Genomic DNA, 22,773 nt, shown 5'->3' with positions numbered 1-22,773 from the left:
CTTTAGCAGAAAAGCTCAGGGACAGCTCTCAGGGTCTGAGTGAGGTCAAGCCCCAAGACCAACACAAAATTAATAAACAATTTATGGGGCTGGGGATATAGCCTAGTGGCAAGAGTGCCTGCCTCGGATACATGAGGCCCTAGGTTCGATTCCCCAGCACCACATATACAGAAAACGGCCAGAAGCGGCGCTGTGGCTCAAGTGGCAGAGTGCTAGCCTTGAGCGGGAAGAAGCCAGGGACAGTGCTTAGGCCCTGAGTCCAAGGCCCAGGACTGGCCAAAAAAAATAAATAAATAAAAATAAAAATAAAAATAAAAAAAATAAACAATTTATGTTTCCTTGAATTACAATTTAAATAGAATTCTAGATTAATTTCTTTATGTTCTTATCATGCTATTATGAGAAAATAGCTTATATATTTAACACTTCTTAATTTCCAGTTAAAACTTAATTAAATTTAATGAATTAAAAAAATTTTTTTTGGCCACTCCTGGGGCTTGGACTCAGGGCCTGAGCACTGTCTGTCCCTGATTTCTTTTTATTCAAGGCTAGCACTCTGCCACTTGAGCTACAGCACCACTTCAGGCTTTTTCTATATATGTGGTGCTGAGGAATTGAACCCAGGGCTTCATGTATGTGAGGCAAGCACTCTAACACTTGTCCATATTCCCAGCTAATGAATTAAATTTTAATAATTCAATTATTATTAAAATTAACGGCTTGATTCATTTAACAAGTCATGTTTTATCCTTTAGGTCATTTTGTAGTAATTTTCAGCTTCTCTGACTTTCTTGAATTTAAAACTAGGTTAGTGTTTTTCCTTTTTGCATTTTTACTTACTGTTGATTAATTTTCAGACACTTATGGGAAGTTTCCCCTGACAAGAGTTTCTTTGACATAGCATTTAATTAAATATATCAAAGATAAACATTTTATATAATGGGTAATTTCTGACTAATTGATACATATGTGTATGTATGTATGCAGGTGACACCACTATCTGGAGGAGGAGATAATAGCAAATTCCCAAATAGGGGTATGTCTTTAGATTTTTTAAAAAAAAATTAGTAATAATTATTGCTGTATCAGAGAATTATATTAACATTTTCTTTCATTCTAGGTTCACTGAATCAAGAAAATCCTATTCAGTTATGCATGACTCAGTTAACTGCGGCAATTTATGATCTTCTCAGACTTCATGCAAATTCTAGTAAAAATCCAGAAGACTGTGCCCCAAGTAGCAGAAGCATCAAAGAAGCTTGGACTACAACAGAACAGCTGCAGTTTACTATTTTTGCTGCACATGGAATTTCAAGTAACTGGGTATCAAAGTAAGTAATTGTTTAAAAGAAAATAAATACAGCTTTCTCTAAAAAGTTACTCATAATTTCACCAAATGACAGTGATCACTATTATTTGAGTCTTTAAATGGATAATAACAAAGATCACTAGATACTTTTTTGTTTTTATAAACATTAATAGATGAGCTAAGCATTATAGTAAAAAATATCACTCCTACTTAAAAAATTAGCAGAAAAATACAGCAGAAATCTTATAGAGAAATTGTTATTTAATAAGTTACATAGTTTAAGATTGATCATTTTGGGGGCTGAGAATATGGCCTAGGGGCAAGAGAGCTTGCCCTCCTATACATGAAGCCCTGGGTTCAATTCCCCAGAACCACATATACAGAAAACGGCCAGAAGTGGCGCTGTGGCTCAAGTGGCAGAGTGCTAGCCTTGAGCTAGCCAGGGACAGTGCTCACGCCCTGAGTTCAGGGCCCCTGACTGGCAAAAAAAAAAAAAAAGATCATTTTTCTGCTTTTCCTTTAGAGCTAGGTTTCTTAGAATCAATATAACAAGAGTACATTTCAGGACTTTTCTGTTCCACTCTGGTTCATAGCTTACTCATTTTTAATCTTTGAATCTATAGGAGCATATGTTTTGTTTTTGCTTTGTTGTTCTTGCTGTGTGTGTGTTGGTACTGAAGCTTGAAGTCAAGGCCTCTGGCCCTTGTTTGGCTTTTTTTTTTTTTTGAGGGGGGAGGGTGGTGGTTATCGGGCTTGAACTCAGGGCCTGGGTGCTGCTCCAGAGCTCTTCGGCTCACAGCTCCACTTACGGTTTTTTTTTTTTTTTTGGCCAGTCCTGGGCCTTGGACTCCGGGCCTGAGCACTGTCCCTGGCTTCTTCCCGCTCAAGGCTAGCACTCCGCCACTTGAGCCACAGCGCCGCTTCTGGCCGTTTTCTGTATATGTGGTGCTGGGGAATCGAACCTAGGGCCTCGTGTATCTGAGGCAGGCACTCTTGCCACTAGGCTATCTCCCCAGCCTTCCACTTACGGTTTTTGAGTAGTTACCTGGAGATAAGAGTCTTACTAGGACTTTTCTGTCCCAGCTGCCTGGCTGCCTTTGAACTATGGTTTTCAGATCTCAGCCTCCTAAGTAACCAGGATTACAGGCATGAGCCACCAACACCTGGCTTTGTTTGGCTCACAGCTGACAGCTCTATTTCTTGAGCCATGCTTCCAATCCCAGCTTTTTGCTAGTTAATTGGAGATGATCGTCTGTCAGATTTGTCTGCTTGGGTTGGATTTACATGTTGATCCTCAGATCTTAACATTCTGAGTAGCTGGGATTATAGTTGTGAGCCACCAGTGCCCATCTAAGAACATGTATTTTTTTCTTACGTATTTTTTTTATTAATCGATTTGCTATTACTTTTTTGTTGTTGCTCTTTCCTTTTTTTGTGGGGGTAGAGGTACTGCTAATGATTGAAACTATGGACTTATATGGTCTATCTAGTAAATGATATACCATTGAGTTACATTCTAGCACCACTTTTGTGGGGGAGGTTGTTTGTTTGTTTTGGACTGGTTGTGGAGCTTGAACTATGGACCTGGGCGCTGCACTCTACCACTTGAGCCACACCACCACTTCTGGTTTTCTGAGTAGTTTATTGGAGATAAGAGTCTCACTGACCTTTCTGCCTGGGCTGGCTTTGAACCATGATCCTCAGATCTCAGCCTCCTGAGTAGCTAGGTTTACAGGTATGAGCCACCACACCCGACTAGCACCAGTACTTTTAATGCAGGGTCTTACTATATAGTTAAGGCTGATGAGGGAGTAGGTAACAAGTTGGATAAGAAATGCATGCACTGCCTTAGGTATGAAATTGTAGCCCCTCTGTGTACATCGCTTTGACAATAAAGAAATTGTTTTTTAAATGCAAAATAAAAAAAAATAGTTAAGGCTGGTCATGAACTTACTTTGTAACTCAGGTTGGCCTTAGACTCATGATTCTTCATCATTCTCCCAAGTTCTGGAATTAGGTGTGTACCATGACTAGATTTGTTGAAGGACTTTCCTTCTCTTTAAAAAAAAAAAATTCTTTAAAGGGCTTTTCCTTTTTTATTGTTTTCCATCAGCAAATATTTCCATAGAAAATAATATATTTCCTTTGGAAATGACTAATATTAACACAAGTCTGAAAAGAATATTGTAGTGAAATTATTTATTGTAGTTTGGTGCTGTAAAATGAAGCATAGACTGGGAATGTGGCTTACTGGTAGAGGGCTTGCTTAGCATGCATGAAGTCCTGAGTTTGATTCCTCAGCACCACATAAACAGAAAAAGCCAGAAGTGGTGCTGTGGCTCAAGTGGTAGAGTGCTAGCCTTGAGCAAAAAGAAGGCAGGGACAGTGCTCAGGCCCTGAGTTCAAGTCCCAGGTCTGCCAAAAAAAAAAAAAAAGCATAGTGAAGAGACACCAAATATAAATTTTTCTTAGATTAAGCTTTATATTAAAATAAAAGTTTAATAAATATTTACTGACTTTCTGAGCCCTGTCTGTGAGCAGAATTGTTATTACTGGGGATTCAGCAGTAATTAAGGTAACAATATGTTCCTAGAACTATTTAAATTGTCCCTTCTTCTGTCTTGTTTGTTTGTTTGTTTGGGGGGAAGGGGTCCTTGGGCTTTAAACTCAGGGCCTGGCCTCTGTCTCTGAGTTCTTTTGCTCAAGGGTAGAACTCTACCATTAGAGCCACAGCTCCACTTTTGACTTTTTTTGGTAGGTTAGTGGAAATATAGTCTCACAGACGTTCTTGCCCAAGTTGGCTTCAAACCAAGATCCTCAGATTTTAGCCTCCTGAGTAACTAGGAGAGCAAGTGTGAGCCACTAGTACCAAGCTTGTTTTATTTTTTGAGACATGGTTTCATCATCTTTTTAGGCCATTCTCAGACTTCAGAGCTTAAGTGATCCTCCTACCTCTGCTTTATGAGTTCTGGGATTAGAGGTGTGGATTGCCATGCCCAGCCAAAAAATGGCAAACAAAATTTCATGGGCTTTGTTGTATATGTGGTTTTGTTTTTTGTCCTAGGAATCCAATCCAAGGCCTCACATGTGTCAAACATTTTACCAGTGAGCTACATACCCAGCTCTTAGTACTGGTATCTGAAATACTACTTTACTACTACTCCACATACATGTGCACACACACATACATATATATAAACAAATAAATCTAGGGACACATTAATGGGAAAAATACCCTTTAGAAGATAATACAGAAAATGGATAATTAAGATAGAAAGTTAAAATAAACACTGATCTTAATTGAACAAAAGGAAGTTTTTAAGAAATTTTGTCATCTAGTTAGCTGGGCTATTTTATGAGCCTATGAGATTAAGTTTGAAATATGTTTAGACTGATAAATATATGATATGAATAGAGTAGCTATCCTATAAATCTGGCAGTAAGTTAAAATACAAGTAGGATCCAAGACTCTTGCTTTTCTCCATCTAACCAGCTCTGTACTTCCAGCAATTTAGTTAAGTGAGTACTGTCCAATGAGAGAACACAGCAGCACCTGTCCCCATGGATGTAAATGTCCCAGTACACTAGTGTGATTAGCCCAATTGAGTCAGGCACAATTGACAGGTCTAACGAAGTCTATTTAAAATAGCTGAGCTAAGAAAAACAACACCTGTAAAAAATATTAAGTACACCTTTGTACTCTTTTCTTCTTAGAATTTACATGAAACTAATAAATACATTTTTCAAAAGCTGAAGTTAAGTAACCAAATACAAAATTGAAATACATTTTCCAAGAGCTGAAGTTAGTAAATAACCAAATACAAAATTGAAATTGTCCAGCTGATGTCACTATAGCACCCTTGAGAATGACAGCTAGGGACATACATTCCCCTCTCTCTTCCTTTTGGCTATATCATTTTTCTTTTTTCATAGAATCTACAGTGGTTAAATTTTTTTAATGTAAAAAACAGTACATAGATTTTTTTTAATTCAAAGGAATGGTGATCAGTGTATTTTTGTATATTAGCTATTTGTGGGGAAAACTTAATATACTTGTATTAGTGAATTTGTGTTAAGATATAAATAAAACTATTGTTTTTTTCCCTCAGTTATGAAAAATACTACTTGATATGTTCTCTGTCTCACAATGGGAAGGATCTTTTTAAACCTATTCAATCAAAGAAGGTTGGCACGTATAAGAACTTCTTCTATCTTATTAAATGGGATGAACTGTAAGTGAAAGTTTTGGCTTTGAAATTATTCCAGTATGCCCTATTCTTTTCAATGTGTATATATCTTTAATTTTTATTGTGGTTTCAATTAAACTTCATTTAATTTTTGCTGATATATTAAGGCATCTTCTGGATATGATTCTATAGATTATTTTGAAATTCTTATTTTAAAAATATCTGAAATACATCCAGGTATGATAGCTCAAACTTGCAATCCTAGCTACTTGAAAGGTGGAAATAGAGAGAAATCTCTGAGGCAAGCCCGGGCAAAAAGTTCATGAGACTCTTTCACAACCAATTAAAAACTGGCATGGGGCACACACCTCTCACCTCAGCTATGGATGTATAAATAAACTTCAGTCCACTCTGGCAGGGACATAAGCTCCAGACTCCATTTTAAAAATAACAAGAGGAAAGAAAGCTGGAGATAAGACTCAAGTAGAAGAGCATTTGCCTAGCAAGCCCTAGTACCTCATTATTACCTGACCCCTCAAGAAAAAGAAATACTGAATACTGATTTAATTATACATATTACTAAGTTGTATTCACGTCCTGATTATTCTTCCTAATTAAAAGAAATTAGAGATGTAAATTTACAAGGAAGTTTCAGATGCAAATTTACATTGAAATATACTGCTTTAGGGGCTGGGGATATAGCCTAGTGGCAAGAGTGCCTGCCTCAGATACACGAGGCCCTAGGTTCGATTCCCCAGCACCACATATACAGAAAACGGCCAGAAGTGGCGCTGTGGCTCAAGTGGCAGAGTGCTAGCCTTGAGCGGGAAGAAGCCAGGGACAGTGTTCAGGCCCTGAGTCCAAGGCCCAGGACTGGCCAAAAAAAAAAAAAAAAAAAAAAAAAAAAAAAAAAGAAATATACTGCTTTAGGACATTGCTTACCCTAGTATTCTATAATGCTACATAGGAATCCAACTTAATAGGTATAATCTAGAACTTAAGTCTGTACAATATGCTATTTCTATAGAGTTAGTATTTAAAATATTGTTTTAAAACTAAGGGTACTCTTTATTATTTAGGTAGATAGGCAGCTGCAGAAAGAACTTTTTACTGTTGTTCCTTACTAGGTGGTTTCCTATTTTTGTTATTTGTTGGATTATAAAAATAATACATGTTGGGCTGGGAATGTGGCTTAGTGGTAGAGTGCTTGCCTACGTGCATGAAGCCCTGGATTCAATTCCTCAACACCACATAAAAAGCCAGAAGTGGTGCTGTGGCTCAAGTGGTAGAGTCCTAGCCTTGAGCAAAAGGAAGCCAGGCACAGTGCTTAGGCCCTGAGTTCTCCCAAGACTGGCAAAAAAAAACTTAAAAAGTAGTCAAAATAACAAAAAATAATACAATAAAGTGACACTTCATTTCTAAACTCATGATCTCTAGAATGACCAATATCAACCTCCTGTGTGCTTTCAGGCTTAGGGGAAAAGTGCATCAATAAGCACATGTATCTTATATCTGTATGTAATTCTCAGTCCCCAAACAGAAACACTCATAAACATTCATCTTGTCTTAAACACAGTAAAATTGACTAATTTTGCCTGGTTAGTGACACTGCAAACCTCAAGTAAATAAATTAATAAGTTTTGTAGAACGAAATAGTTTGAAATTCCATGCTGATAATGAAATTGTTTTAAGATTTTTAACAGTACAGGTTAACCAAATTTGCTAATTAACTAAAGATTACTTTAGGTTAAAGATTATTTGGTAAGTGAAATGAAATATTTAAAACTGTTCAGTCTCATTAAAAAGTTAATTTCACACTCAATCTAATCTGTTTTTTCTGTTGATACATTTTCCCCATAGAATCATTTTTCCCATCCAGATATCACAGTTGCCATTAGAATCACTTCTTCATCTTACTCTTTTTGGAGTTTTAAATCAGAGCAGTGGAAGTTCACCTGATTCTAATAAGCAGAGAAAGGGGCCAGAAGCTTTGGGTAGAGTTTCTTTACCTCTTTTTGACTTTAAGCGGTAAGTAATGGTGAATTGTGATTGTGGGTTACTCTGGACACATCTACGTATCAGAAGTGTCTGAAGGATAAGAAAGAGAACTAAAAGTTGTGATATAAAGGAGAAAAATAAGCTCAAAAATACAGAGCAGAGGAAACTAGTTATTCTGTTATAGTATTTGTATAATGTCTGATTATGCAGAACATTACTTGGCACCCACTGAGGAGAAAAGCAGCCACCAGTGATAGTTTCTGTAAAGTGCTATATTGTTGACATAATAACATGATCTTATCAGTTCCCTTGATATTAATATAAGAACTCTTTTTCTCTTTTCATCATTTTTCTACCCTTCTGTTTCAGAGAGACTACAGTTAAATATTATTTTATTCATTAATTCTCTTTATCAGACAAATTGGAAATTGTTAGGGGCCCCTTATCTTCAAAAGTCCCATATATGTGCAGAAACCTATTACAGGATTCTGTTTCCTTACCCTTCAGTACAAAGGCTACTATTAAAGCTCAAAAGATTTAAACATGGTGACAAGCTTGAAAAGCAGCACTTGGTAGGCTTAAGACAAGGGGGTTTTAAAGTTTGAGGCCAGCCTGGGCGCAAATAGCTATTGGGATAGTAATGTCATCTTAAAGGAAAAACAAAACCAACCAAAATAAACTGAGTATAGTCAGGAGTTGGTGGCTCATGTCTCTAACCCTAGTTACTCAGGAGGTTGAGATCTGAGGATCACTGGAAGCCAGCCCAGGCAGAAAAGTTTATGATACTTTCATCTCCAATAAACTACTCAGAAAACACTGGAAGTGGTGCTGTGACTCATGTGGTAGAGAGCTAGCCTTAAGGACAAAGAGGTTCAAAGACAGTGCTCAGGCTCTGAGTTCAAGTCCCAGGACCAGCAAAGAAAGAAACAAAAGAAACCCCCAAACCGAGTAAGTTTGGGGAATGTAACACATGAGAACACTGGGAAAATTGATCATGCATCTCTAAAATTTTGTAGTCAAGTATATCAAACTGGTTTGTTTGTTTCTTTTGTGCCAGTTTGGGGCTTGAACTCTGGGCCTAGGCACTGTCTCTGAGCTTTTTTGCTCAAGGCTAGCACTCTACCACTTGAGCCACAGCTCCACTTTGGTTTTTTTTTTGTTTTTTTTTTTTAGTAACGAATTGGAAATTAGAGTCTCCTGAGCTTGGATTGGCTTAGATCCATGATCCTCAGATCTCAGCCTCTTGAGTAGCTAGGATTAAAGGCGAAAGTACACTATATGAACTGTAATAAAACATTTAGCACTTATCATGTACTAGATATTATTATCTGAGTGCTGTATATATAACTTAATACCTGAAACAACTCTAGGGAGGAGATAATTGTTATCCTTTTTACACAGAATAACAGAGGAGAAAGAAAATACGGAGGCTAAGGGCTTTAACTTACTCCTCATGATAGGATCGAGATTTGAGCTGGTTAATATGACTCCTGAGTGAGAGTTCTTGAATATTATCCTATACTCCCAAATCTGCTGGATACCATGACACATTTTGGTTGCTCTAGGATATGTGTTTTGAAACATAGTGTTTCATGGGACAGTTTGGGAAGTGATTTAATAATGGATCTATTTAAGATAAGATAAAACAGTTTAGTCTGGGCATTACAATGAGCATCTGTGATTCCCAGGAATCCAGGAGGCTGAAGTAGAAGGATATCAAGTTCATTGAGGCTATTCTGGGCTACACAATGAAACCTGTTTTGTTTTTTTTTTTTAAATAGTGTAAATACTAAGAACAAAATAATTTACGAATATAGCCCAAATATTTCTGAAGTAGCAAGCACAACATTTGGTTTTCCAGTAATCATTAATTCAAGTTATATCTTCACAAATTTTGTTCTTTTTCTCACTTAAATTGAGTTAACTTGTATATATTTTCTTGCCTTTTTCTTATACTTTCTTCATACTTGAGGCAGGAAAGGAAACCTTTTGAAAATTTCAAGTTTTATTTGATATGTGCTATAATTCTGAACCATCAAAGACTAACTAAAAATACAAGATAGCAGTTGAAAGGATTCCTCTTAATGGTGCCTTGCTAAATATAATCCATTAGTTTGCTAAAAGAGAATATACTGGTATCATTGACCCCATGAAAGGGAATTGTGTTTTCAACTTTTTTAGTAAGTTTGTGTTAGAGACTAGCTATGTGAGAAAATTAATTTTTGTAAATGACATAGTTCTGAAAATGTCCTTTTGAGAGTATTGGGAGTTTTTGCTTAATTAGAGAACTACCTTTTAATAGCATTTCTATTTTTGGTAATAAATATTTTGTTGTTGCTGTTTCTTGTTTTTTGATGGTATTGGGGTTTGAATTTGCTGGGCAGATGGTTTGCTATTTAAGTCTCCTCCAGGAATCACTTTTTGCTTTTTGTTATTTTTCTAGTGTGGTCTGGCATTTTTGCCCAGGGTAAAAAGAACTTGAGATTTCCCCTTCCTTAAATTAAAGGTATTACAAGCATGAGCCACTACACCCACCTTTAAGCAATTTTTTTTCTCCTTTTTTTTTTCTTATTGAACATAAGAGTCTCAAGGATTTTCCTGCTTGGGTTGGCCTTGAACGGCATCCTCAGATCTTAGGCTCCTGAGTAGCTAGGCTTACGAGTGTGAGCCACCGGTGCCTGGCTATATATAAGAATAACATTCATTTCAGGAAGTAATAAAGTGAAAGATTGTTGACTTGTATTTTTCAACATTTCACATCAGCACTGCCATTAAATAATGAATAAACCAAGGCACAATCATGCCTGTAAGGCTTATTAAGAGGTTGAGATATGTGGATCCTGGTTTGAAGCTTGCCCAGGCAGGAAAGTCTGTGTATCTCCAGTTGACCACCAAAAAGCCAGAAGTGGAGCTGTGGCTCAAGTGATAAATGCCAGACTTGAGCAAAAAAGCTAGGAACCCCACCCAGACCCGTTCAAGCCCCAGTACCAGCACAAACAAATAAAAATAAAATAAATGAGTGAATGGATGGTAGTAAGTTCAATTTTGTAAAGTAATAGTCACCTCAGGTCATGTTAGGTCTTTTTTTTTTTTTTCAATTATGTCTTGACACTTGAAAAATACATTAAAAGGGAAGATGATTTTACATTCATACATATAAACAAAGTGTTAATGATCTAGTTGAGACATTGTGGTATGGTGACCAGTTATCCTGGTCTTCAAGTTCTCTTTAAAATATTTCTGTTTAAGGTGCCACCTGTATACAGCCTAGAGAATCCACTATAATGGAAGCTAAATGACTCAGAGACTGAAGTAAAAAATGAATTCTTAACTCATTTTTCTGAAAACTGGTACATAAACAGAATTAAATATTAAATCTGCCTTCTGCTACATTTGCATCTCCGGTTTACCAAGTAATTGTCGTGAGAAAGTGAATTTTATAGAAGGATTCCAGCTGGTAGGTCAGAAAGGATAGAACATCACAGTTTTTTAGTTACTTTTTTTTTTATTGGTGGTGGTGGTCATCGGGCTTGAACTCTGGGCCTGGGCCCTATCCTCAAGGCTAGTGCTCTACCACTTGAGCCACAGCTCCACTTCCATACAGTTTTTTAACTCTTACTGAAACCAAAGGTTTGGGCTAAGGCTTCTTTTTTGATAGTGATGGCCTTTTTTGCTTGCCTGCTTCTTTGTTGAGCCAAACACAGTCCTTACATAGTCCAGGCTAGCCTCAAACTCAAGATCATCCATTCTTAGCCTCCCCACATTTTTACTAGTCAATTCTATGTTGTAGGAAAGTGTTTTATGCATTACAGGATGTTTAGAAATTTCCTTGCTTCCATCCTCAAGATGCCAATTAGTTAACAACCAAAAATGTCTATTGGAAATACTCTTGATTGAGAAGCATTAATCTAACAAGTGATCTATAATGCATTCTTATTTTAGCCCTTCTGGAATTTTTAGTGAATGATTTTAAATTGATATTATCTGACCAAAATGATAATCACAACAGAGGTAACCCAAATAATGTGTGCCTTTTTACTTGATGCAGTGGGTAATAATATATAGTGCCATGTAGGCATATTGAGATTTATTGATAATTAAACTTGAGTCATGTCAGGCCTCTAGATCAATTTATGCTGTATTACTAATTACGACTCTGTTTTACAGAAAATACAAGAGGTTTTGTTAAACAACACTGGGAAGGCTAGAGGCATGATTTATTTTTTTTAAGTGCTTGACTAGCATGTATTAATTAGGCTCTCTGTTCTATCATCAACCCTGCAAAAGAAAAAAAAAACCCACCAGAAAATACCAGAGAAATGTAATTGGCAAAATTCAGGCTATTGTAAATTCTATATACAGAAAGCCTGTATTTTCAACAAATAACAAGGGGCAAAAAGGGGAAGAGACTGGGGTTAAAGGTATGACTCAAGAGGTAAAGCACTTGCCTACAGATCTTGATTTCAGACCCCAGTAACACATTCCTCCCCCCAAGTTTTTCTGCAGATGATGTCAGATAGGGAAATGATTTAGGCTTTGGAAGTTACGTAGACACTGTTACAAGTCCAGAAGCAGTCACAGGTAATGCACATGAGGCTCTCAGTTAAAACACACCGACATCCACTGTTGCTCTTCTCCCTCAAAGGCATCAACTAGATGCAAGTGTTGACTTTGCTTGGATTGTTTCAAGCAACCAATTTTTTTTTTAAAAAGCTTCTAAAACTAGCCAGGAAATTTGAATACTGACAAAGTATTTCATGATATCAAGTAGTCGTTTATTTTAGGAGTGGCAATGGCATAATATTTACTTTAAAAGGAAATAGTTTTTTGTTTAGGATTCTCTAACCAAATTTATAGGTGAAATTGTATTATGAAGTTTGTCTTGAAACAGTTTAGTTTTGAGTATAATTTAAGAAATGATGCTACATATTGGAATTTGAGCTCAGGGCCTTGTATCTGCTAGGCAGGCACCACTTGAGCCAAGTGCCCAACCCCTCCCTCTTTTTTTTAAAGTAAGATGTTGAATTTTTGCTTGGGCTGGCTGTCTTGGACCTACATTCTTCCTGCTTACACCTGCTCATAGGTGGAAAGATAGACATGTGCTCCTTTACCCAACTTTATTGATTGAGATGGGGTTCTCACTAATTTTTTAACCCAGTGGGCCTCAAACTACTGTCTTCCTTATTTTTGCCTCCTAAGTAGCTGGGATTCTGGGTATGAGTCACAGCACCTGACACCACTGCCTGTTTTTTGAAATATATAATATAGCATACATACTCATTTATGTATTCATAGCTACTCTGTATTACAACAGCCAAATTGAATCTTAGTAACAGAAATGGTGTAGCCACAAAGCCCATCCTTTAACTAGTTAATTGTTTGCTAAAAAAAAAAAAAAACCCACAGATTTTCTCATCTCAAATGATCGGTGATTTGTAAAAAATTGTGGTTTTATTGTATGTTTTTGTTCTAATTGTGGACATCAGGAAGCAGTTCTTTGATCCATACCACCACCCTGAGAGCCCTTTGTAGAGAATCTTGAATGACTGTCGTTTACCTTCTTGTTTATAGAAGTTGGTTTGGGGCCAGGTGATTTCTTGGCTTTGCCCTTATGTCCTGCCCTAGAAATTATTCTTTTTTTTCTCCCCTTTCTTTGTTCCTATACTAAACTTCAATGTGTCTACTTAAAATGTTACTAACATATAGAAAGTGACTACTGATATATTCGTAAGGAAATATGAAAGATGATACTTTCTGTTTACATTAACAGTTCACATGTGTGAAGTTTTTTATTTTTTTTTAAATGAAAATCAACCTTTCTATATTCTCGAAGGTTTTTAACATGTGGAACTAAACTTCTATACCTTTGGACATCATCACATATAAATTCTATTTCCGGAACGAGCCCCAAAAAAGGATATGTCATGGAAAGAATAGTGCTACAGGTAAAGGTTCTTGACATGTAAAAGGGTTTAAATCTCTTCATAAGAAGTCAGGGTGGGGGGCTGGGAATATGGCCTAGTGGCAAGAGTATTTGCCTCCTACACATGAAGCTCTTGGTTCGATTCCCCAGCACCACATATATGGAAAACGGCCAGAAGGGGCGCTGTGGCTCAGGTGGCAGAGTGCTAGCCTTGAGTGGGAAGAAGCCAGGGAAGGTGCTCAGGCACTGAGTCCAAGGCCCAGGACTGGCCAAAAAAAAAAAAAAGTCAGGGTGGGGGTGGCCTGGGAATGTGGCTTAGTCTTAGAGTGCTTGCCTAGCATGCTCTAAGCCCTGGGTTCGATTCCCTAGCACCACATAAACAGAAAAAGCCAGAAGTGGCACTGTGGCTCAAGAGGTAGAGTGCTAGCCCTGAGCAAAAATAAGCCAGGGACAGTGCTCAGGCCCTGAGTCCGAGCCCCAGGACTGGCACCACCAAAATATATATATATATACACACACACACACACACACACACACACACAGATATATTTTCCAGTTTCTGAGAAAGAGAAAAATATGCATTAGATTTACTAACAAGAAATTATATATGTATATATATATACACACGTATACATATGTTTTATATATATACTGCTATTGAGAATTGCCAAATATTGATAACATTTTCAGCAGAAAGAAAATAATCACTAATTTAGTACTCAGTTAATCTATCCTGATTGCTAAAATATTCAGTTTATATATGTATATGTATGCGTGTATATATATATATATATATATATATATATACACACACACACGCGCATACACACATTTTCCAGTTTCTTTTTTTTTTTGGCCAGTCCTGGGGCTTGGACTCAGGGCCTGAGCACTGTCCCTGGCTTCTTTTTGCTCAAGGCTAGCACTTTGCCATTTGAGCCACAGCGCCACTTCTGGCCATTTTCTGTATATGTGGTGCTGGGGAATCGAACCCAGGGCCTCATGTATATGAGGCAGGCACTAGGCCATATCCCCAGCCCACATTTTCCAGTTTCTGAGAAAGAAAAATATGCATTAGACTTACTAACAAGAAATTATATATATGTATATATACAGCACATATGTATACATACATTATATATATATATATATACTGCTATTGAGAATTGCCAAATATTGGTAACATTTTCAACAGAAAGATGATAATCACTAATTTAGTACTCAGTTAATCTATCCTGATTACTAAAATATTCCAGTTCTTAACGAAGCTAATTTGGCAGGTTATGTGGATTATAAACTCACCAACTTTTGTTAAAACTTTAAGGTTGATTTTCCTTCTCCTACATTTGATATTATTTATACAAATCCTCAAGTTGACAGAAATATCACGCAACAACATGACTTAGAGACACTGGAGCATGATATAAAAGAGAAACTTCTTGATATTCTTCACAGAGATTCATCACTTGGGTATGGTTTGTTTATTCTATTTTGCTTGAGAATTTCCTACAACGTAAAACTCAAACCACGGGTTATATTAAATGTTGTTAATTAGTTCATAATTTACATGTGATTTAGTACATGATTTGCATGCCTTAGAGGGGCATGTAATTTATGCTGTTTATTTTAAAATTGTATTAAATAACTATGTGGGAATTGGGGCTGTAGTTCAGTGGTAGTAAGCATTTGCCTAGTATGTGCAGAATCCTGGTTTCAGTCTCCAGCACCATCAAAAAAGGTTGTATGGTTACATGGAAGTTGGGAATCATAGCTGAGCATTGGTATCTCATGCCTATTATCCTAGCTACTCAGGATGCTGAGATCTGAAGATTGCAATTCGAAGCCAGCTTGGGCAGGAGACTTATCTCCAATTAACCACCAAAAAGCAGGAAGTAGAGCTGTGGCTCCAGTGGTAGAGTGCTAGCCTTCAGCAAAAAAGCTCATGTGCAGCAACCTGGCCCTAATAAGTTCAAGCCCCAGGACCACCAAAAAAAAAAAGAAAGAAAGAAATGAAAACAAAGTTAGGAAACTTGTTTAATCACTTTTTTTTGTTGTTGTTTTTGTTGGTTGTGGGCTTGAACTTAGAGCCTGGGCTCTGTCCCTGAACTTTTTCACTCAAAGTTAATGCTCTACCACTTTGAGCCACAGCGCTATTTCCAGTTTTCTGATGATTAATTGGAGATAAGAGACTCTGAACTTTATTGCCTAAACCATGATCCTCAGATCTTAGCCTCTTTGAGTAGCTAGGATTACAGGCGTGAGCCACCAGTCCTCAGCTAGCAAGTCCCTTTTTACTTGATAAAAATGTAAACAACTGAAAAATATATTTACAATAGATTGCAGTGGACTAATTTCTTTTTTCTATAAAAAGCCTTGTCATAATTGTAAGATAAAGATCAACATTGCAGCAGTAAAAGAAAGGAAGTATGTACAATTATTTGAAAAAGACATATAGTACCTTTTAGACATATAAAAGATTTCCAACCTCCTAGTCATCAAGAAAATACAAAATAATGTAGCATACCAGCTTACAGCCATTAGAATGGCAAAAATCAAAGTGCTACATTCTATAAAGGGTTGCTGAAGATACAAAAACATGACAATTATTCTGTTGGCAGAATTGTTCTCCTTTTAGAGAATAATTTATGAAATCTGTAAAAGTTACACTGTGTTCTGTAACTCAGCAGTGTTCTAGCTGTATATCTTTGAGAAACCACTTGTATACTTCCTTATGGAAAAAAGGAATGTTCATTGTTATATTTATCTGGATTGCTAAAAACTACTGGAAATAGTGAAATTATCCAATGGAAGAATATAACTATTAAGAAGATGGTTATAGACATATATGTTAATGTATAAGCAATATGAAATGAAGAAATAAAAGAGTAGATTAGCATGTACAGTTATACCATCAACATAAAGAAAATAAAAATAAAGAATTCCCATATGGATGCTTCTATATGAATAGTGAAAAAATACTCACAATCTTAAGAGGTCTTCCGGAAAGAATTGGGAAATAAACTATAATGTACACCTTTTCCAGTATTTGAATATTTTTTCAATACTTTCTTGTTTTTTTGTTTTTTGCCAGTCCTGGGGCTTGAACTCAGGGCCTGAGCACTATCCCTGGCTTCTTTTTGCTCAAGGCTACTAGCACTCTACCACTTGAGCCACAGCGCCACTTCCGGCTTTATCTATATTTGTGGTGCTGAGGAATCGAATCCAGGGCTTCATGTGTAGGAGGTGAGCACTTTACCACTAGGCCATATTCCCAGCCTATTTTTCAATACTTTATATGCAGTGAATACATTTCATTATATGTGAAATGTAGAAAAATGGATGTTGGATAATAAAATTGTGAATATGTTATCTATATGAACATGTCACTAAGCTTAATGCAATTAGAAGCTCCAAATTAAGCTCATTTTAACTTCCTTTTTTGGTGGGGAGTGGGGGCCAATCATAGAGCTTGAACTCTGGGCCTGGACACTGTCCTTAAGCTCCTAAGCTCAAGACTACCACTTGAGCTACAGCGACACTTCTGGTTTTCTGGTGGTTAATTAGAGATGAGAGTCTCATGGATTTCCCTGCCCAGGCTGGCTTTGAACCTCAATCCTCAGATCTCAGCCTGGTGGGTAGCTAGGATTACAGGCGTGAGCCACTGGCACCGGCCATTTTAACTTTCTTAACTCAACAATATAACCATTTTCTAAAATTTCATAGTAGCATTTATTTTCTATATGACATTTAATTTTACGTAAATGAGTAAATCCTTCCTATCATTCCCCGCCCCCCCGCCCCCGGTTCTGGGGCTTGAACTCAGGGCAGCACTATCCCTTAGTTTTTGTGCTCATGGCTAGCTAGCTCTGTGCCACTTGAATCACAGCTCCACTTCCACCTTTAAAAAAGAAAATAAAATTTTATTTGTAGTAAGATGTTGTACAGGAGGGTTGCCATATCTTAAGTCAGGTAATGAGTACATTTCTTTCTTGAACAATGTCACCCCTTCCTTCATTTTTCCCCAGTTCCAGCATTGGTGGTAAATTGGAGATAAGAGTCTTGTGGAGTTCCTGCTCTACACCCCCCACCCCCCACTCTGAACTTCAGTCCTCAGACTTCAGCCTTCTGAGTAGCTAGAATAACAGAACAGGCATGTGCCACTGGTGTGTGGCACTTGTTATTTTTGTGTATGTGGAGGGGTTACGGGATGTTTGAACTCACAGCCTCTCACTTGGCTTGCTTGTTTGGATGATGTTCTACCACTCAATCCTGTTTCTAACCCAGCTTTTTGCTGGCTATTTTGGAGGTGGGGTCTCACAACTGCCCCAGATCTTAGCCCCTTGAGTAGTTAGGATTATAGATGTGAGCCACCAGAACCAACTTTCTTACTATTGCTGTGAGATCTTATTTCAGTTCTGATTTCTAGTGTCTGACATCTTACTAGAGCTCAATAAATTTTTATTTTACTAAATTAGCCTTTATTTTCATAACTAAGGCTCTTTTGTCAGGGTAGAATGATTTGTTTCGATTTCTTAATTAGAGTAAATTAGTGATCTTGGCTGTACCTTGGATTTTTCTATTCCAAATTAGTATTAATGAATCCACCAAGAAGTAGCTGTCCAAATGAATAAATTTCTTCTTTGTGTTTTTAATTATTGGGAATATAACTGTGTCATTGTAATATCAGTGAAGTAATTTAATTCTATTACGTATGCAGACTTTCTAAAGAAGATAAAGCCTTTTTGTGGGAGAAACGTTATTATTGCCTCAAACACCCAAATTGCCTTCCTAAAATACTAGCAAGTGCCCCAAACTGGAAATGGGTTAATCTTGCCAAAACTTACTCATTACTTCACCAATGGCCACCATTGTGCCCACTGACTGCATTGGAGCTTCTTGATTCAAAGTAAGTCAAATACATGTATTTTCTCCATTTTATTGTCACTTTTTCCAGTAAAATAGTATATTGAAGAAGAGTTCTATGCAATGTAAATTTAGAAAGGTGCATCTATGCAAGCATGATCTTTTGCATAAAAAACTACTCAAAAAGTTTTTCATGTCATTTAGTACTAACTGAAAGAAAAGTTTAAAGTGTAAATTTTTAATATTATAGAACTAAAATTAATTTTATACACTTAAAGCTTCTAAATTCCAAAATTTTAAAACCTGTATTTGTACAGGGAAAGCTTTATTCTTTAAAGTTCTTTTTAAAAAAGAACAAATAGGGGCTGGGAATATGGCCTAGTGGCAAGAGCGCTTGCCTCATATACATGAAGCCCTGAGTTCAATTCCCCAGCACCACATATATAGAAAATGGCCAGAAGTGGCGCTGTGGCTCAAGTGGCAGAGTGCTAGCCTTGAGCAAAAAGAAGCCAGGGACAGTGCTCAGGCCCTAAGTCCAAGCCCCAGGACTGACCAAAAAATAAATAAATAATAATAATAATTAAAAAATAAAAAAGAACAAATACTGCTTTTGAATAAACAGCTATTTGAATTTCCTTTGTCAAAAATAAAATGAGATTGTATATTCAGGAAATACAGCTTCACTAGAAAGAAATCATTGTCAAATCTTGAATTTCTGATATTCTAGATTTGCTGATCAGGAAGTGAGATCCCTAGCTGTGGCTTGGATTGAGGCCATTAGTGACGATGAGCTAACAGATCTTCTTCCACAATTTGTGCAAGTGAGTTTTTTAAAACTAGACTACTTTCTTCTTTTGACTCCACCCTGGTTTTTATAAGTAGGGAAGCTGCTAAAGGATCCTCTTTCTATTTTGATTGAAATTCCTGTGTATGACATGGCAGTTTCAAAGGATATTGCATGTAAGTTTAGTGTGATTCCCCCTCCCCCATTGTCATTTGCCCTACCTGAATTTTTAATTCTCAAACTAGATTTTAGCTTTTCCTTGAATTTTCTTTACTGGCCTACATTAATTAATCTGTTTACATTTTTAAGTTTGTATTTATTTATTGGTGCTATGGATTGAACCCATCTCTTTGCATATGCTATGAAAGTAGTTTAATATTTACCTACACACAGCCCAGTTGGATTTTTAAAATAAATACCATATTTTCTTCAGTAAAAGTAATTAACCTTTTATGATTAATATTTTGATACTGTCATCCCAACAATTGAGTATGTGTTGACCACTAACAATTCTTACTTTCTTCTACACTTAGGCTTTGAAATATGAAATTTACTTGAATAGTTCATTAGTGCACTTCCTTCTGTCGAGAGCACTGGGAAATATCCAGATAGCACACAGTTTATATTGGTAAGATTTAAATTTTATTAAGTAACATGTTTCCATTGCTAGTATTTATGAGATGACACATTAAGCTAAAATAGTGTATTCAAGACTATTTACTGTAGATACCAGATGTCTTACTGAATGTATTATCAGGAAGCTAAATTTTTATCTTGCAAAATAAAACAAAAAATAACAGAACCTTCTATTGGAAAATATTTGACATGATACAGGTCTGTATTTAATTAGTCTTTACTTGCTGTGTAGCTTAAAATAAATTCTTGGATACTAGCAATAGGACTTAATTTTTTTTTTTTTGAGGAAGCATCATCCATTTTTCAGAAGTGGCTGACATAAATTTTTTTCTGTGTTAGGCTTCTCAAAGATGCCCTGCATGACACGCAGTTTGGTGCCCGATATGAACATGTGTTGGGTGCTCTCCTCTCAGTAGGCGGAAAAGGACTTAGGGAAGAACTGTCTAAGCAGATGAAACTTGTACAGCTTTTAGGAGGAGTAGCAGAAAAAGTAAGGCAGGCCAGTGGATCTGCCAGACAGGTATGTACCCGTGAAAGAAAACATACATGCTTGTGATATTTAAAGGATCATTAGAATTGATTTCCTATTGAATTCAGTCTTAACTACACTTTGTTGTTTTGACTTTGTTGTATTATAAAATACAAGGGCTACTTTAAATATATAGCAAAACATTTTAGAATGTTTAGCACTCAGATCACTTCTTTGATTATGCTAATTTATTTCTGATCAAAATTGTTACTTTAATTTATAGAATAAAATATGAACTCTGCCATTTTCAATTTGCTTTTCCAAATTGTCTTTCTGAATTTGTGACTTTTTAAATATATGCCCAAATTGTGTTTTTAGTTTCAAAATGAAAATAAATAAAATACCCACAACTGGCAAAGCAGAAAGAAAACTTTTTCTATGTTTGTTTTTTTGTTTGTTTGTTTGTTTGTTTGTTTTTGTTTTTTTTTTAGTTATACAGAATGAGATTTCAATGTTACATTTCCACACAAGATTACATTGTGTGCCATTCAAACTCACTCCCTCTATCACTGCAGAGGGCCCTCCTCCCTGGTTCTGGGGCTCAAACCCATGGCCTGGGTACTATCCCTGAACCTCTTTGTGTTCAAGGTTAGCACTCTTCCACTTGAGCCACAGCACCACTTGTGGCTTTTTCTTAGTAGTTTATTGGAGATAAGAATCTCACAGGACTTTCTTGCCCAGACTAGCTTTGAACCGTGATCCTCCAATTTCAGCCTCCTAAGTAGTTAGGATTACAGGTCCTGAGCCACCAGTACCCCCACTCTCCAGAGGTGTTTTTGTTTGTCCGGCTTTCCACAGGTGTTTTTGTTTGTTTATTGTTCGGTGGGTTTGTTTTGCTTTGTTTCATGCTAGGAACTCATACCATACTGTTCTTTTATGTTTTGGGGATATTTTTGGTTGCTGTTTGGTATAAGTACTGTGATTATAACTCACATCTTGGGCACTGTCCTTGACCGTTTTTCCTCAAGGCTAGTTTGGTCACTTAAGCCACAGCTTCACTTTTGACTCTTTGATGATTAAGTGGAGATTAAGAGTCTCACAGGGGGCTGGGGATATAGCCTAGTGGCAAGAGTGCCTGCCTCAGATACACGAGGCCCTAGGTTCGATTCCCCAGCACCACATATACAGAAAACGGCCAGAAGCGGCGCTGTGGCTCAAGTGGCAGAGTGCTAGCCTTGAGCGGGAAGAAGCCAGGGACAGTGCTCAGGCCCTGAGTCCAAGGCCCAGGACTGGCAAAAAAAAAAAAAAGAGTCTCACAGACTTTCTTAAATAGTAGCCCTATAACATATTGTTTTAATGTCCATAATCTTTCTAAATTGATAAAATAAGAATCTCCCAATTTCTTTTATTTCATTCTTCACTATTTATCTTTTTGTTTCAGTACTGGGGTTTTAACACTCTACCACTTGAGCTGTAGCTCCACTTTTGACTTTTTGGTGGTTGATTGAAGATAAATCTCCTGGATTTTTCTGCCCAGGCTCTCTTTGAACCATGATCCTTAAATCTCAGCCTTCATCTGGGTGCCAATGGCTCATGCCTGTAGTCCTAGCTATTCAGGAGGCTGAGATCTAAAGATTGCGGTTCGAAGCCAGCCCAGGCAGGAAAGTCCATGAGACACTTATTTCCAACTAACCACCAGAAAACCAGAAGTGACACTGTGGCTCAAAGTGGTAGAGCACTTGCGTTGAGTTAAAAAGGTCAGAGATAGCACCCAGGCCCTGAGTTTAAGACCTATCACCAGCCTGGGGGAAAAAAAAATCTCATCCATCTAAGAAGCTAGGATTACAAGTGTGAGCTAGACAAGTTTTACTTTCATGTAGGTTGTTTATGTATGTTTCATTCCCCAAACATTCTTGTAGTAAACTTTTTTGCTTCTTTGTTGTATTTCTTTTTTAATGTTTTTAGAGTCAGGATTGCATTATATTACCCAGCTGGTCTCAAGTAATCCACCTACCTCTGCTTCCCAAGTTACTGGGACTATAATGTACTCCACTAACCTGGCCTTGGTACTATTTCTTTTTTTTTTTTTTTTTTTTAAGTTTTTATGTCATCTATGTCTTCTTCTTTTTTTTTTTTTGCTACTATTTCTTTATAGGATAGACCTATAGGCAAAATAGTTATTTACAAGTCAAGAGCTATTTACATTTTTAGTTATATATAATAACTTCTGAATTTTCACTTGAGAAATGAAAAAATGCACTAATTTTTCTTTCATTGTTAATGAGCTTTAACATTTTCATAAATACTAGCTTGCTACATATGCTTTTCCTCCTCCCTTTGCTCATTTGTTTTTATAGTGAAAATTAACTTCTTTAGTACAACTTCTTTATGTACTGATTATAACAATCTCTTCCATAGGTTGTCCTCCAGAGGAGTATGGAGCGAGTACAGTCGTTTTTTCAGAGAAATAAATGCCGGCTCCCTTTAAAACCAAGTCTGGTGGCAAAAGAGTTAAATATTAAGGTGATCAAATACTTAAAAATTCCTAGTAAATTCCAAAATAACACATAGGAAGAAGGCAAATGAGCAACTATTCGTATAGCAAAT

At 36.8% G+C, this 22,773-nt stretch overlaps 1 protein-coding gene across 2 annotated transcripts in view; it reads left to right on the top strand.

Annotated features, from left to right (window-relative positions):
- The window catches only part of Pik3c2a (phosphatidylinositol-4-phosphate 3-kinase catalytic subunit type 2 alpha), a 97,777-nt gene that overhangs the window by 53,109 nt on the left and 21,895 nt on the right, over positions 1 to 22,773 (top strand). For both annotated transcript variants that reach the window (XM_048360236.1, XM_048360235.1), the window contains exons 10-20: positions 988 to 1,036; positions 1,121 to 1,331; positions 5,419 to 5,541; positions 7,357 to 7,521; positions 13,325 to 13,439; positions 14,739 to 14,884; positions 18,132 to 18,320; positions 19,005 to 19,098; positions 19,595 to 19,689; positions 20,037 to 20,217; positions 22,585 to 22,689. In XM_048360236.1, the coding sequence (XP_048216193.1) occupies positions 988 to 1,036; positions 1,121 to 1,331; positions 5,419 to 5,541; positions 7,357 to 7,521; positions 13,325 to 13,439; positions 14,739 to 14,884; positions 18,132 to 18,320; positions 19,005 to 19,098; positions 19,595 to 19,689; positions 20,037 to 20,217; positions 22,585 to 22,689 (1,473 nt within the window). The remainder of the gene's footprint in view (positions 1 to 987; positions 1,037 to 1,120; positions 1,332 to 5,418; positions 5,542 to 7,356; positions 7,522 to 13,324; positions 13,440 to 14,738; positions 14,885 to 18,131; positions 18,321 to 19,004; positions 19,099 to 19,594; positions 19,690 to 20,036; positions 20,218 to 22,584; positions 22,690 to 22,773) is intronic.

The sequence above is a fragment of the Perognathus longimembris genome, chromosome 13 (assembly GCF_023159225.1).
Source record: "Perognathus longimembris pacificus isolate PPM17 chromosome 13, ASM2315922v1, whole genome shotgun sequence".
NCBI classification, from domain to species: Eukaryota; Metazoa; Chordata; class Mammalia; order Rodentia; family Heteromyidae; genus Perognathus; species Perognathus longimembris.
Note: the sequence above shows the minus strand (reverse complement) of the source record. Positions and strands in the feature narration are given on the sequence as shown.